The 12,718-nt window shown below is 39.0% G+C and overlaps 1 protein-coding gene across 4 annotated transcripts in view; it reads left to right on the forward strand.

Moving 5' to 3' along the window:
* Window positions 1-12,718, forward strand: part of PLS1 (plastin 1) — a 114,390-nt gene that overhangs the window by 56,758 nt on the left and 44,914 nt on the right. For all 4 annotated transcript variants that reach the window (XM_032630096.1, XM_032630095.1, XM_032630097.1 and 1 more), the window contains exon 2: window positions 8,395-8,500. In XM_032630096.1, coding sequence (XP_032485987.1) covers window positions 8,431-8,500 — 70 coding nt within the window. In that variant the 5' untranslated portion in view covers window positions 8,395-8,430. The remainder of the gene's footprint in view (window positions 1-8,394; window positions 8,501-12,718) is intronic.

The following is a 12,718-nucleotide window of genomic DNA, read 5'->3' on the forward strand; positions in this document are numbered from 1 at the left end:
TTAGAAACTTCCAACCCAGGATTATATATGATATACGCTGAATAACCCCTACAATAAGTGATATATAGTATACAAGGAGGTCCCTTTAAATCCAGATTAAAACAGCAAATGAATTAGGGGATGATTCTAATTTGTTGATCGAAGAGAAGTCATCATAAGATTACTTTATATCATTTATCAAAAAAAATCAGTTTTAGTTAAACTTCTCAGGCATTTATAGTTGAACCTGGTCAGCATTGCATTGAATGTTGTTTTAGAAGAAACTAATTCTTATTCATCTTTAAATCTCCATGCTTAGTCCAGTCAAATAGTACGTTATTTGTTGAGTACTTGAATGAATGAATTTAAACTCCCTTACTAGGGGCTTCGTACTGGGGCTTTGAAGTAAATGGATGTAGAAAGGTCTTGGTGGAAACTCTAGCAGCCACTCAGTGCTCAGAAGGCAACCCAAGTCAGAGCCCAAGTGTACAAATACACAGGACTATGATGAATTTAACTGCAGCTGGTCATGGAGGTGACCATCGCGGTGGCCCATGCAGTGAGGCAGTGGGGACAAGATGTAGGCGAGTTCTCTCTGTTCTTCTCTACTTTGCCGGTGGATTTCTTTATTTCTCTATCTGGTGTTTGCAAGAGTAACACTTAAAAGGTTCCCCTAGGGAAGAATCGGGGCTATATTATTTACTCCTTTGTGAAAGGATTAGGAAAAAGTTGACAAAAACTATTTTGCAAGATTTAGGGCAAAGATTATTTTGAAAGATTTTCAACCCATGTGGGTTCAAAAACTCCAGTGCCATCTTTGTGCCCCTAATACTCAGCACAGTGAACAGGTGTTCATAAGTTGTTGTTGAATAAATAATGAGGTGAGTGAATGAAGAAGACTGATTATCGAGGTGTGGAAGCCCTCTCTCAGTCTTTTCACCCGTCCGTTGGTGGCGCATTTCCCACTGACCATTGTTTTGTTTGGCCCTTTTTTGACCTAGTACTATCCCTGCTCTATGAAGGGAAATACCCCTGGTAACGAATTTAACTAAACTTTCCCTACGTACATAATACAGTAAGGCCATGGGGAACATAAAAAGAAGAAAATATGTATCTTTTACCTGCAAAGAGCAAGCAATGAAGTTAGGAAGGTGAATAAGAATAAAATAGCAAAATGTGACGATTACAAGACAACACATAATCAAGAATACATTAGTGTATGTGAATAATACATAAGAGCCAAGGTAAAGACAGAGGCGATCTAATGCGGGTGAGAGGGGTTAAGGAGATGTGGGCATTAGTGAGTGGACTGTTGGATTGAGCATAGGTGGCAGAGAGCATGTTAATTTGGTAGTGTGGGGAGTAATGAGATGGTTAAGACTTGGAAAAACTGAAGCGGAAAAAAGCCCCAACATTAAGATAACAGTATATTGTTACTTTTTGTTTTGTTTGTTTTTGCAGGAGATTACCAGGCCTCCCTTTGAGAGGTCACAAATGAGTCAACTCGGAGCCAACTGTCCCTTCATCCCAGGTGTTAAACCTGTCTTAACTCTTCATAATGGTGCCTAATTATGTTTCTAGGATTGTGCAGGCACTTAGGAAATTATTTTGCTTATTTGAGAATAACAGGAACTCTTTTTAACATTACCTTTAAAAAAAATAGTTTGGGGCTTGGAAAATCCTGGCTGTTGGCGATCAGATTGATCACTTTTTAGGAAACCTAGCATGGCTGCCCCTTGTAGAATGAATGAGAAAGCTGAGCTCCGTTCTGTCAGAGCAGAAAGATGCTCAGGGAAAATGTGAATTACGCTGTACCCATTAATAACTTGCTTTGTCCAAAGGGCACTCCAGGCTGGTGTGTAGAATAGGCGACTAATATTTAACAAAGTCAATGGTATCCCAATTCATACTTATATTAGAGAGTCAGTGGACATTCCAGTTAATTAAAGAAAATCTGATTTGAAGAAATTAACAGGTTGATATGGAATATGATGTTTGCCTTTTGCAAAATGAATGACACAGCTCTCTATTGTGAAATGTAATTGAAAAAGGAGATTGATGGAAATATTATAGATAGATAAAAATATTTTCCAGGTTTCCTTTAAATTAGAAAGAAAACTCTTCAATTGATTTGTATTTCTTAGCTGTTAATTTTTTCACATAGTGATTTATTCCAGTGACCCTGTGATCTATCTTCCTTCCTTCCTCCCTCCCTCCCTCCCTCCCTCCCTCCCTCCCTCCCTCCCTTTCTCCCTTCCTTCCTTCCTTCCTTTCTTTCTTTCTTTTTTTTAAATTTTTCACCTGTGATCTTTCAACTTGTAGTGGAGAGCTGAATATAGGATGTGAAAAGAAAAGAGGGCTGTGGTGGGAGCTAAGTTTGTGAAGAAGGGAAGGAGGAGACAGGACACCAGTAGAACTGCTACTCACCAGAGGTACTGAAATGCTCTGGAACCTCTGATCCTGGTCACTTCTCTAGAGAGACACCATCAAGGCTTTTGCCATAAAAAATCAGGTAGGAAAGAAATACCACATTTCTTTATGTTCTTTTTTTTTTTGCGGTATGCAGGCCTCTCACCGCTGTGGCCTCTCCCGCTGCGGAGCACAGGCTCCGGACGCGCAGGCCCAGCGGCCACGGCTCACAGGCCCAGCCGCTCTGCGGCATGTGGCATCTTCTCGGACTGGGGCACGAACCCACATCCCCTGCATCGGCAGGCGGACTCCCAACCACTGCGCCACCAGGGAAGCCCCTATGTTCTTTTTTAAAAAATTAATTTATTTATTAGCTGCGTTGGGTCTTCATTGCTGTGCGCGGGCTTTCTCTAGTTGCGGTGAGCGGAGGGTACTCTTCGTTGCGGTGCGCGGGCGTCTCATTGCGGTGCCTTCTCTTGTTGCGGAGCACAGGCTCTAGGTGCACGGGATTCAGTAGTTGTGGCACGTGGGTTCAGCAGCTATGGCTCACAGGCTCTAGAGTGCAGGCTCAGTAGTTGTGGTGCATGGGCTTAGTTGCTCCGCGGCATGTGGGATCTTCCCGGACCAGAGTTTGAACCCATGTCCCCTGCATTGGCAGGCAGATTCTTAACCACTGCACCACCAGGGAGGCCCAACAGATTTGATTTTGAATCTTTTACTTTGTCTACCTTCCTTGGGCAGGTTACCTAATCTTTGTAGGCCTCTAATTTACATTTGAAGGGAGGATGCTTGTTCCATCAGAGGAACAGATAAATGGTGAGCTCATGTGTGTGAGGAAGGTGGCATAGTTCCAGCCCCACTGAAAGTCCTCTCTAAATATTTGCCATTATTGTTTTTAAGACTAGAGAAGGGGGAAGAAGGGAATTTTGGAGAATGGGCTGGGGGAAGGCTGCCTGCCCTGGGCCAATGGTTCCCTGGAGAACTCAGAATCTCAGGTGTCCCGGTCTAGGACCACAGTGGAAGGAGGGAAAGCAGAATAGCCGGGAAGCCAAAAGGTACCAGGAAAGACAGCTTTGATCCCTCGAAGTTGGGACCTTTGGGATTGGTAGAAAGGCATCAAAGTCTTGTTGGTCTCAGGGTTGTTTCTAATGCCTTTTTCTTTGAAACTGTCCTAAGAGCTTTAGATCCTGCCAATCGTAAAGGGCTACTTAGACTAATTTTGGTAAAGCTTTTAAAGGTTCAAGGAAGTTAGAAATTTGAGGGAGGAGAAAAGATGAAATCCAATTTCATCTAAATTAAAAAGTTCATTTTTAGAATATACTTTCTTAACTTTCCAAATTTATGTTTGGTTGTGTCAGGTACACTTGAGGATTAGGAGAGGGGAAAAAAGGGGCTTTAATTGGTGAAAGAAGGTTTTACTTAAAATTATATGGGCTAAAAAAAAAAGCAGAGGAGGAAAGCAGAGTTGAAATTATTGAAGATGTATAGGGCACATGTCAAAATCCATGGGAAGATGTACCTGTCTAGAGAATTCAGCATAACCTGCCCTGTTGGTGGATCTCTGGTCAGTGATCCTGGCCACCTCTGGGCTGCATCTTTCAGGACTGACTTTGGAAAACTATGCTCTGAGCTGTATCAGGCATCCAGGTGTGTGTGTTTCAGTGTTTGGGTACCTGTTAGTGATGTGTTCTTCATTTCTAAAACTACAAAGTGAATTCTAGTAACTGTGTATTCTACAGTGTTTCAGGACCGACAAGTTATGTGGTAAATAAAAATGAGTTGATCTAGCTAGAATGTTTTCCCCAAAACTTTACAAAGAATTTTACAGAAGCTGATTTCTTTTAAAATGCAAATTCTTATTTCACAGGTATATAATATATGCTTCATATATTGTGTAAGTTATTGTGTGATTATTGTACAAACACATATTGACATGTTTTTTATGATTTGATGTCAGATTATATGGGGGAGGCTGCAGAGCATATTGGCCTAGAAGCAGGAATGAGACAGTCAGGTTCTGCCATAACTCAGGAGACAATGAGAGTTATTCACTTTGGGACCTTGAGAAAGTTACTCAATCCTATGAAGCATCCCTTTCTCAATTATAAAATGAGGACTGTACCTACCTCATGGAGTGGTGAGGAGTAAGTGAGAATGGACACAAAGCATTTAGGACAGTGCATTAATCACCTAAGTCTGGGAGTAGTAAGAAAAATAAATATGGGGATACTAGTTATAGGGTCGTTGAGCTTTTCTTCTAAAATTTTTTTGGGGCCTCTCACTGCCATGGCCTCTCCCGTTGCAGAGCACAGGCTCTGGACGCGCAGGCTCAGCGGCCATGGCTCACGGGCCCAGCCGCTCCGCGGCATGTGGGATCTTCCTGGACCGGGGCATGAACCCGTGTCCCCTGCATCGGCAGGCGGACTCTCAACCACTGCGCCACCAGGGAAGCCCTCTTCTAAAATTTTAACATAATACTTTGAAATTTTAATTCTCGTCCATAAAGTTTTTAAACGTCAGTGCTTATTGTAGCAGAAACATTTTTCCATGGAAAAATATCATAGTAAGCAATTTATTTGGGGATCATGTAACAGTCTTTTACATATCAAATATTTTCTCAGCCAACAGTGTATATTGCTCTCGATAAGTTTATTGTGCTATGTAAAAATGCTTGTTGGGACTTCCCTGGTGATCCAGCGGTTAGGACTCCATGCTCTCAATGCAGGGGGTGCAGGTTCAATCCCTGATGAGGGAACTAAGATCCTGCGTGCTGCGCAGAGCAGCCAAAAAAAACATGCTTGTTAAGGCAGACTATATACTGTACTTAGTTTCTGAAGAATCCTAATATTATCATAATTTTGCAAAACCTTAGAAAAATATTGATATTGTATATTTATGCAGTCTACACTTATAAAAAAGGCAATATATTTTCCATTAACCATTCTACCACTAAATCGTCATGCCTTTGTGGAAGGCTATAAATTACTTTGCTATTTTAATCATAGTATTTTGCTTTGTAAGGAAATATAGGTGCTCTTACTTAAAATTGTAACATATAGATATAGGTACGTATATACTAATCTTATTATCTGTCAGTGTTCAATAGTGTATACTTTCAGACCACTAGTATTTATTTTATTTTTTTCCAGTGTTTTACCACTATTACTTCTATTGTTTTTCAGTTATTTTTGATTTTGGTAGGCTTATAGTCTAAAAAAATAAGTTAAAAATATACATAATGAAAAGTAAGCCCCTTTATCATTGTGCCTCCATTCCCCAATTTTCCCTGGAGAGGCAATCACTGTTACCTTTCTCTGTATCCTTCTGGAAATGCTTTTATAAATACACAGCTGATACAGCTCCCCTTCCGCCAACCATACTTATTCGTCTGCATCTTGCTTTCTTCTTTTAAGAATATATCTTAAAGATTGTTCTGTATTTTTCTCATTTAAATACTAAAGGACTTGTATAATGCTATAAACTTATTTCTCCTTATGAAATAATATCATTTAGGTAAATTGTTTTTTCACTACGTTTATGTGCTGGTTTTGTCTGATTGTGGGAGAATAAAAATATTTTATGTAATTAACAAGTGACATACATTTGAACAGGCTTGAGCAAAGAATAGAACTCCAGGTATATTTATCATTTCAAATGCAAGGTCAACACAAGGACTGTTAATTTGCAGCCTTTCTGTGGAGTGCGAATGCTAAAATTGGAGCACTATTTTTAAAACTTTGAGACAAGGGATAGAAACCATTTTGAATATGGGAAAGGATATGCAGGATATCCAAAACCACAGAGAGTCAAAGCCAGCCATGACAGAATTAGCATTTTGCAGACTGGGGGTTATCCTTAAAAATCCTAAAAGGATTTTGTCATCTCTTTCAACACAAAATGAGTATGCCTGTAAATAGTATTAAATACAGTAAAACATTGTAACAGTGAGAATTCAATAAAAATGTGGACATGTATTTAATGCTGACATGTAAGAAATTGCATCCAGGAAGTAAGAATTCCATTTAAACCCAAAACAACCTAATTAAAAAATGAGCAGGGCTTCCCTGGTGGCGCAGTGGTTGGGAGTCTGCCTGCCGATGTAGGGGACACGGGTTCGTACCCCAGTCCGGGAAGATCCCACATGCCGCGGAGCGGCTGGGCCCGTGAGCCATGGCCGCTGAGCCTGCGCGTCCGGAGCCTGTGCTCCGCAACGGGAGAGGCCACAACAGTGAGAGGCCCGCGTACCGCAAAAAAAAAAAAAGAAAAAAAAATTATGTGCTGGGACTTCCCTGGTGGCTCAGTGGTTAAGAATCCACCTGCCAATGCAGGGGACACGGGTTCAATTCCTGGTCTGGGAAGATCTCACATGCTGCGGAGCAAATATGCCCGCAAGCCACAACTACTGAAGCCCATGCACCTAGAGCCCATGCTCTGCAACAAGAGAAGCCAACGCAATGAGAAGCCTGCGCACCACAACAAAGAGTAGCCCCCACTCGCCGCAACTAGAGAAAGCCCTCGAGCAGCAACGAAGACCCAATGCACCCAGAAATAATAATAAAAAAATAATAATAATTTAAAAAATTATGTGCTTAACCCCCAAATTAGGAATGTTCAGGGATGATGTTGAACCTCTTATATAAATATGTGTGTAAAAAAAGAGAATTTCCTGCTTAGCTTCAGTTCTTATTATCTTATAAAACGCTCATTTTCACTCACTTTCTGAAATATGTATAACTTTAATGTAATTAGATGTGTTTAAGAGGAATACATGATTTGTATTCATCTATAACTTTACATTGAATAGTCAAACCATGAAGTCATTTTAAAAATGAGTTGTTCTGCCATATATTAGAAGCGTTAAAAATGGAAGTAATTCTTGGGAATTCCCTGGTGGTCCAGTGGCTAGGACTCGGCACTTTTACTGTCTCAGCCCAAGTTCAATCCCTGGTCAGGGAACTAAGATCCCTGTAAGCCATGTGGCAGCGCCAAAAGAAAAAAAAAAAGTAAGTAATTCCATCTTGAAATATTTATCTACAGCAATAAACATGGATCTGTGTAGAGCTTTATCTGTAAGGATGTTCATTGTAGCATTTGTTTATAATGCAAAATTGGAAGCAATGCAAATACCATAAAACAAGGGATTTACCAAATAAGTTATGACATAGTACTATGTAGCCATTAAATATTATGTTGATACATACAATGTAGTAGTACAAAAAATTATAATATACTCAGATTTTCACTCCACAGTAAAGGTACAGGTGCATTTGAAAAGCAAACCAGAAAGATGTAGATAACAAAATGTACTAGTTGATATTTCTGGATAGTAGGATTGTGGCTAATTTAAAATTTCTGATTTGGGCCTTTGCTACCAATTATTTTCTATAATGAATATCACATGCTTGCTTTTCTTACAAACCAGTTTTACATCATTTTTGTCCGTTTGTTTGTTTTAGTTTGTCTCACCTGCTCAGAGTAAGAAGGGCCCTGCAGATCTGGGAAAGACCTAGCACAGGGAAAGGGAAAGGAGGTGGCAATGGTTGAATGCTGTAAACTTAAACATTAGAGCCACAAGCTTCATCCAAGATGATCCAGCTCTAACTTTATTCTTTTTGTGGACATTATTCATGTCCTAAAATTTTACTTTCCAACCACACCCTTTATATTTTTAAATGCTATACTTTCCTCAACTTGAAATGCTTCTTTTACTGAAACAGTGGGTCAAATGTAAATGAAAATTATACAAATCATTGAGAAATGCCTATGCCCTGGATAAGCACAGAGTGTGGAAAACCGGTGTTTCTTTCCTTTACTGAATCTCAGTTATTGTCTGGCTCACCTGTGCTGGGAAAGAGTATTATCAGGGGATCTATTCCTAGTTGTTTCTTGTCAGCCAGACCTCTCAGGTGATTTCTTCTAGATATTTTACTGCCTGTGTCCTCTGTTACTGCTTACGTAAATGTTTCCAGAGGGCTAACGTTCTTTTTCTAACATTGCTTTTCCTAGATATAAAGACCTGAAGGTAGTCTTTCCTACTCAGAGATGGAGAACAGCACCACCACCATTTCTCGGGAGGAGCTGGAAGAACTACAAGAAGCATTTAATAAAATAGGTATGCTTGAGAAAAACTAAATACACAGTTACTATTCTGCTTGATACCAGCCTTCCAGGAATGGAACAATACCTTCTATTGCTTCCACCACCACCCCTTAACCCCCAGATTTATTCCTTTTTTTTTTTTTCCCATCTGGGTTTCACTGGATTCTTTCTTTCTTTCTGAAAGATAGACTAAGACTGGCTTGAATTTCTAGGAGAATTGGACTTTGAATTCTTTGATCATTTCTTTGCAGAGAATACACCAGGTTAATGAATGACAGTGTAACTGAATATGCTTAACACGATCTTCTCATTACAGAGAAAATATAGAAACACTTCCTTGTCTGTAAGCTGAACTCTGGCCTCCATGTGTTTGTCACGAACAATAACACATTTTGCCTTCATGCAGAATATTTTAAAATCTTGATATAGTTTTTATTTTATTTTTAAAAAATCTTTTAAAAAATTTATTTATTTAATTTTTTTCTTTTTGGCTGCATTGGGTCTTTGTTGCTACGTGCAGGCTTTCTCTAGTTGTGGCGAGCGGGGGCTACTCTTCGTTGCAGTGCGCAGGCTTCTCATTGCCGTGGCTTCTCTTGTTGCAGAGCACGGGCTCTAGGCACGCGAGCTTCAGTAGTTGTAGCATGCGGGCTCAGTAGTTGTGGCTCACGAGCTCTAGAGCGCAGGATCAGTAGTTGTGGTGCACGGGCTAAGCTGCTCTGCGGCATGTGGGATCTTCCCAGACCAGGGCTCGAACCCGTGTCCCCTGCATTGGCAGGCGGATTCTTAACCACTGTGCCACCAGGGAAGCCCTTGATATAATTTTTAAAGGCCATATGTCTTATTTTCCTTCTCCCTCATGCATAATTTAAAACGCTTAGTGTTGCTTTTAAAGGCCACACCTCTTATATTTCTTCTTTCACTTTTAAAGCCATTCAGTGTTTTGTCTTTACGACATCATTTTGACAGCTTTGTCTTTTTCTTCCAAAAAATTCCCCCCTCCTCTGTCAGATCACGATTCTTCTGCATTTTGCTTTTAGGAAACCCATGAGAGTATGAATACCATCTTTTGCTCTAGTCTGTACATGTGTGCAAGTGAAAGGTGAACCTAGGGAAAGGTGAGTGTAGTGAATAGAGATTGAGATGGTAACACCCTCAACCTTGCCCCTGCCTCAATGGGCTCCTTTGCTGGTGCATTAGAGCACTCTGGAAAGCAGAGTCAGAGGGTAGACCAGGGAGGATGGAATGATCACAGTTGGTCTTGTGCCTAGATTTCTCACAAACCTAGTGAATAATGACTAAAATTAATGTAGGTGAAATGCAGTGCAGAAGTTTCAGAGATCAAGATAAAGAAAGAAAGATTTAAGTTTTAAAAAATAAAGCTCTCTCTGAAAAAAAAAATGAGTAAAGTTCTCAGGAAGCTCGTGACTTACAAACTGTTGCTATGAGATAAAGTGAATTCTACAAATCTCTGGGCCTTTCCACTTCTCCCTGCACAGCTGTTTCCAGAGTAACTCAGACCTTCAGAATACAGTCCACACGGTGGCCACCTTAGGCTCGTTATTTTGCAGGCAGTAGAGCATTGCATGATTTCTAAAAAGTTATTGTTAAAAATAAATTTTATGGAGTATTGTATGCAGTGCACAGTGTCTTTCCAAGACAAAAATTGGGCAATTATTGAAATGTTCTGCTCATTTCAAGCATTGAAACAGAGGAAGTAATAAAAATGTATCTCCTAGTTTGGTATTTTTCATTATTTTACAGGTACAGTTTGGCAGCTTGAATAAAAGTGCTACCTCGGTCTTAGTAAAATGAATGATTTAGTTCTATTTCACACACCAACTTTAATCTTTATATCTCATGGACATATAATCTTGCAATATTTATTTAATGATATTTTGAATAAATAATTCATTGATGGAACAGTTCTGACAGCAAGATAATTTGCTCTGTGTGAGGGAAGTGCTAACACTAGCAGAGTTTATACTTCCTTACTTTGTGTATAAGATAAATTTTTACTCATGAACTCAGTAATCCTCTGCTAATTTGTACCAAACAACTTTTCTCAGAGGCAGAGGGACATGCCCATCCAACCTTGCTAGATGGGATATTTTTGGGTCTCTAGGGAGAAGTGAGAGGTTAAAATATTTGTCTTTTTTTTTCCCAATTGTGGTAAAATATACATAACATAAAATTTACCGTTTTAACCATTTTCAAGTGTACAGTTTGTTGGCATTAAGTAGATTCACATTGTTATACAACTTTCATCACCATCTATTTCTAGAACTTTTTCATCTTCCCAAACTGAAACTATACTCATTAAAAACTAACTCCTCAACAATCCACCTCCCCCACATGCCTGCCCCCCGGGGTTACCACCATTCTACTTTGGTCTCTGTGAATTTGGCTACTCTAGGTAGCTCATACAAGTGGAATCATATAATATTTGTTTTTCTGTAACTGGCTTATTTCACTTAGCATAATGTCTTCAGGGTTCATCTGTGTTGTAGCATGTGTCAGAATTTCCTTTTTAAGATGGAATAACATTCCACTGTATGTCCCTATTACATTTTGTTTATCCACTCATCTGTTGGTGGGCTTCTGAGTTGTTTCTACCCTTTTGGCTATTGTGAGTAATGTTACTATGAACATGGGTGTACAAATATCTGTTCAAGTCTCTCTCTTCAGTTATTTTTGGTATATACTCAGAAGTGAAATTGCTGGATAATTTAATTCTGTTTAATTTTTTTGAGGAACTACCAAATGGTTTCCAACAGTGGCTGCACCGTTTTAACTCCTACCAGCAATGCTCAAGGGTTCCAATTTCTTCAAATCCATGCCAATGATTATTACTTTCTGTTTTTGTTTGTTTGTTTGTTTTTACAACAGCTATCCTCATGAGTATAAAATACCTCATTGTGGTTTTGATTTGCATTTCCCTGATGATTAGTGATGTTGAATATCTTTTCATGTACTTACTGGCTATTTGTATGTCTTCTTTGGAGAAATGTCTATTCAAGTCTTTTGCCCATTTTTAAATCAGGTTGCTTGTTGTTGAGTTGTAAGAAAGTCTTGTCTCTTTTTAAACTGTGATTTTATGGCTATTTATCCTAAGGCTTGATTTCCTCATCTTTAAAATTAAAATAATATTATTAACTACCTCAAAGTTGTAAGGATTTCATTAGATAAGTCAAATTCTTAGCAAATCACTTGGCACAGAATATGTGCTCATTAAGTGGTATTTATTATTTCTTGTCATGTCACACCCAAACCACAGAGGTTGTAGGGATGGAGCTGAGATTTAAGCACACAGATCTGTCCATCTTCAGAGCCCTAACTCTTAATGATAGTTTAGCATGATGGATAGCATGTAAGTAACTTTTTCTTGATCTTGTTTATTTTTAAATACTCCCCACCACAGTGCTGTTAGACAGTAAGTCTGCCTAGTCTATTTGTCTATTTCAGAATTATAGGAAACAATTCTGAACTGGTGATGTACTAAATAATGAGATTTTACTCTAAATTCAAAGAAAGCAATTATTGCAATTTCAAGCAATATAGCTTCCTTTTGAGATTATAGCACTATTTTGGTTCTTGGTAGATTCTAGTTTAGAAATTTTTCATCATTCCGAACAGTATTAATTCTAAAACTTGTGTATGAGAGTTTAAAAGAAAAGTTTCTGTCTTGTAATTCATTCAGTTTTAGTGTTAATAGCTCTTATACTGAGAGGAAAGAGAAATATAGGAAACAAAGCAACTACTACCAGATGAGTAAAGAGAGCCTATACAAGGTGGATCCAGGCAACTAACCAAACAATCCAAAGCCATGTTGCCAGCTCTGGCCAGAAGTGTTTTGTGTTGCCTTTGTTCTGTGTCAAGAATTGATATCCAGTCTCTAGGGAAAACCCAGGGAAGGGTATCTCAGTGATGATGTGAAAACACCTGGAAACCTATTTCCAAAAGTCCAAATGTAGGTGTGAAATTATTTCTTGAACACTTAATCTCAAAGTGACATCAAGCATTATTTGGCCTACATAATGGTATCATAAATACCTAATGAAGAAGCAGTGAATTATTGACAAGTGAAACAGAACTGTCACCAAGTGAAATGTAGACCAGAAGTGCCTTATGTGTATTTTACATGATGCACATATTTTATATGGAATGTAGGACCAGATTTCCATTTCGTAAATTACATAAAGAAGTCAAAGTCTGGGTGGGTGTTCCCCTATGA

This window comes from Phocoena sinus, chromosome 4, assembly GCF_008692025.1.
Source record: "Phocoena sinus isolate mPhoSin1 chromosome 4, mPhoSin1.pri, whole genome shotgun sequence".
Lineage (NCBI taxonomy): Eukaryota > Metazoa > Chordata > Mammalia > Artiodactyla > Phocoenidae > Phocoena > Phocoena sinus.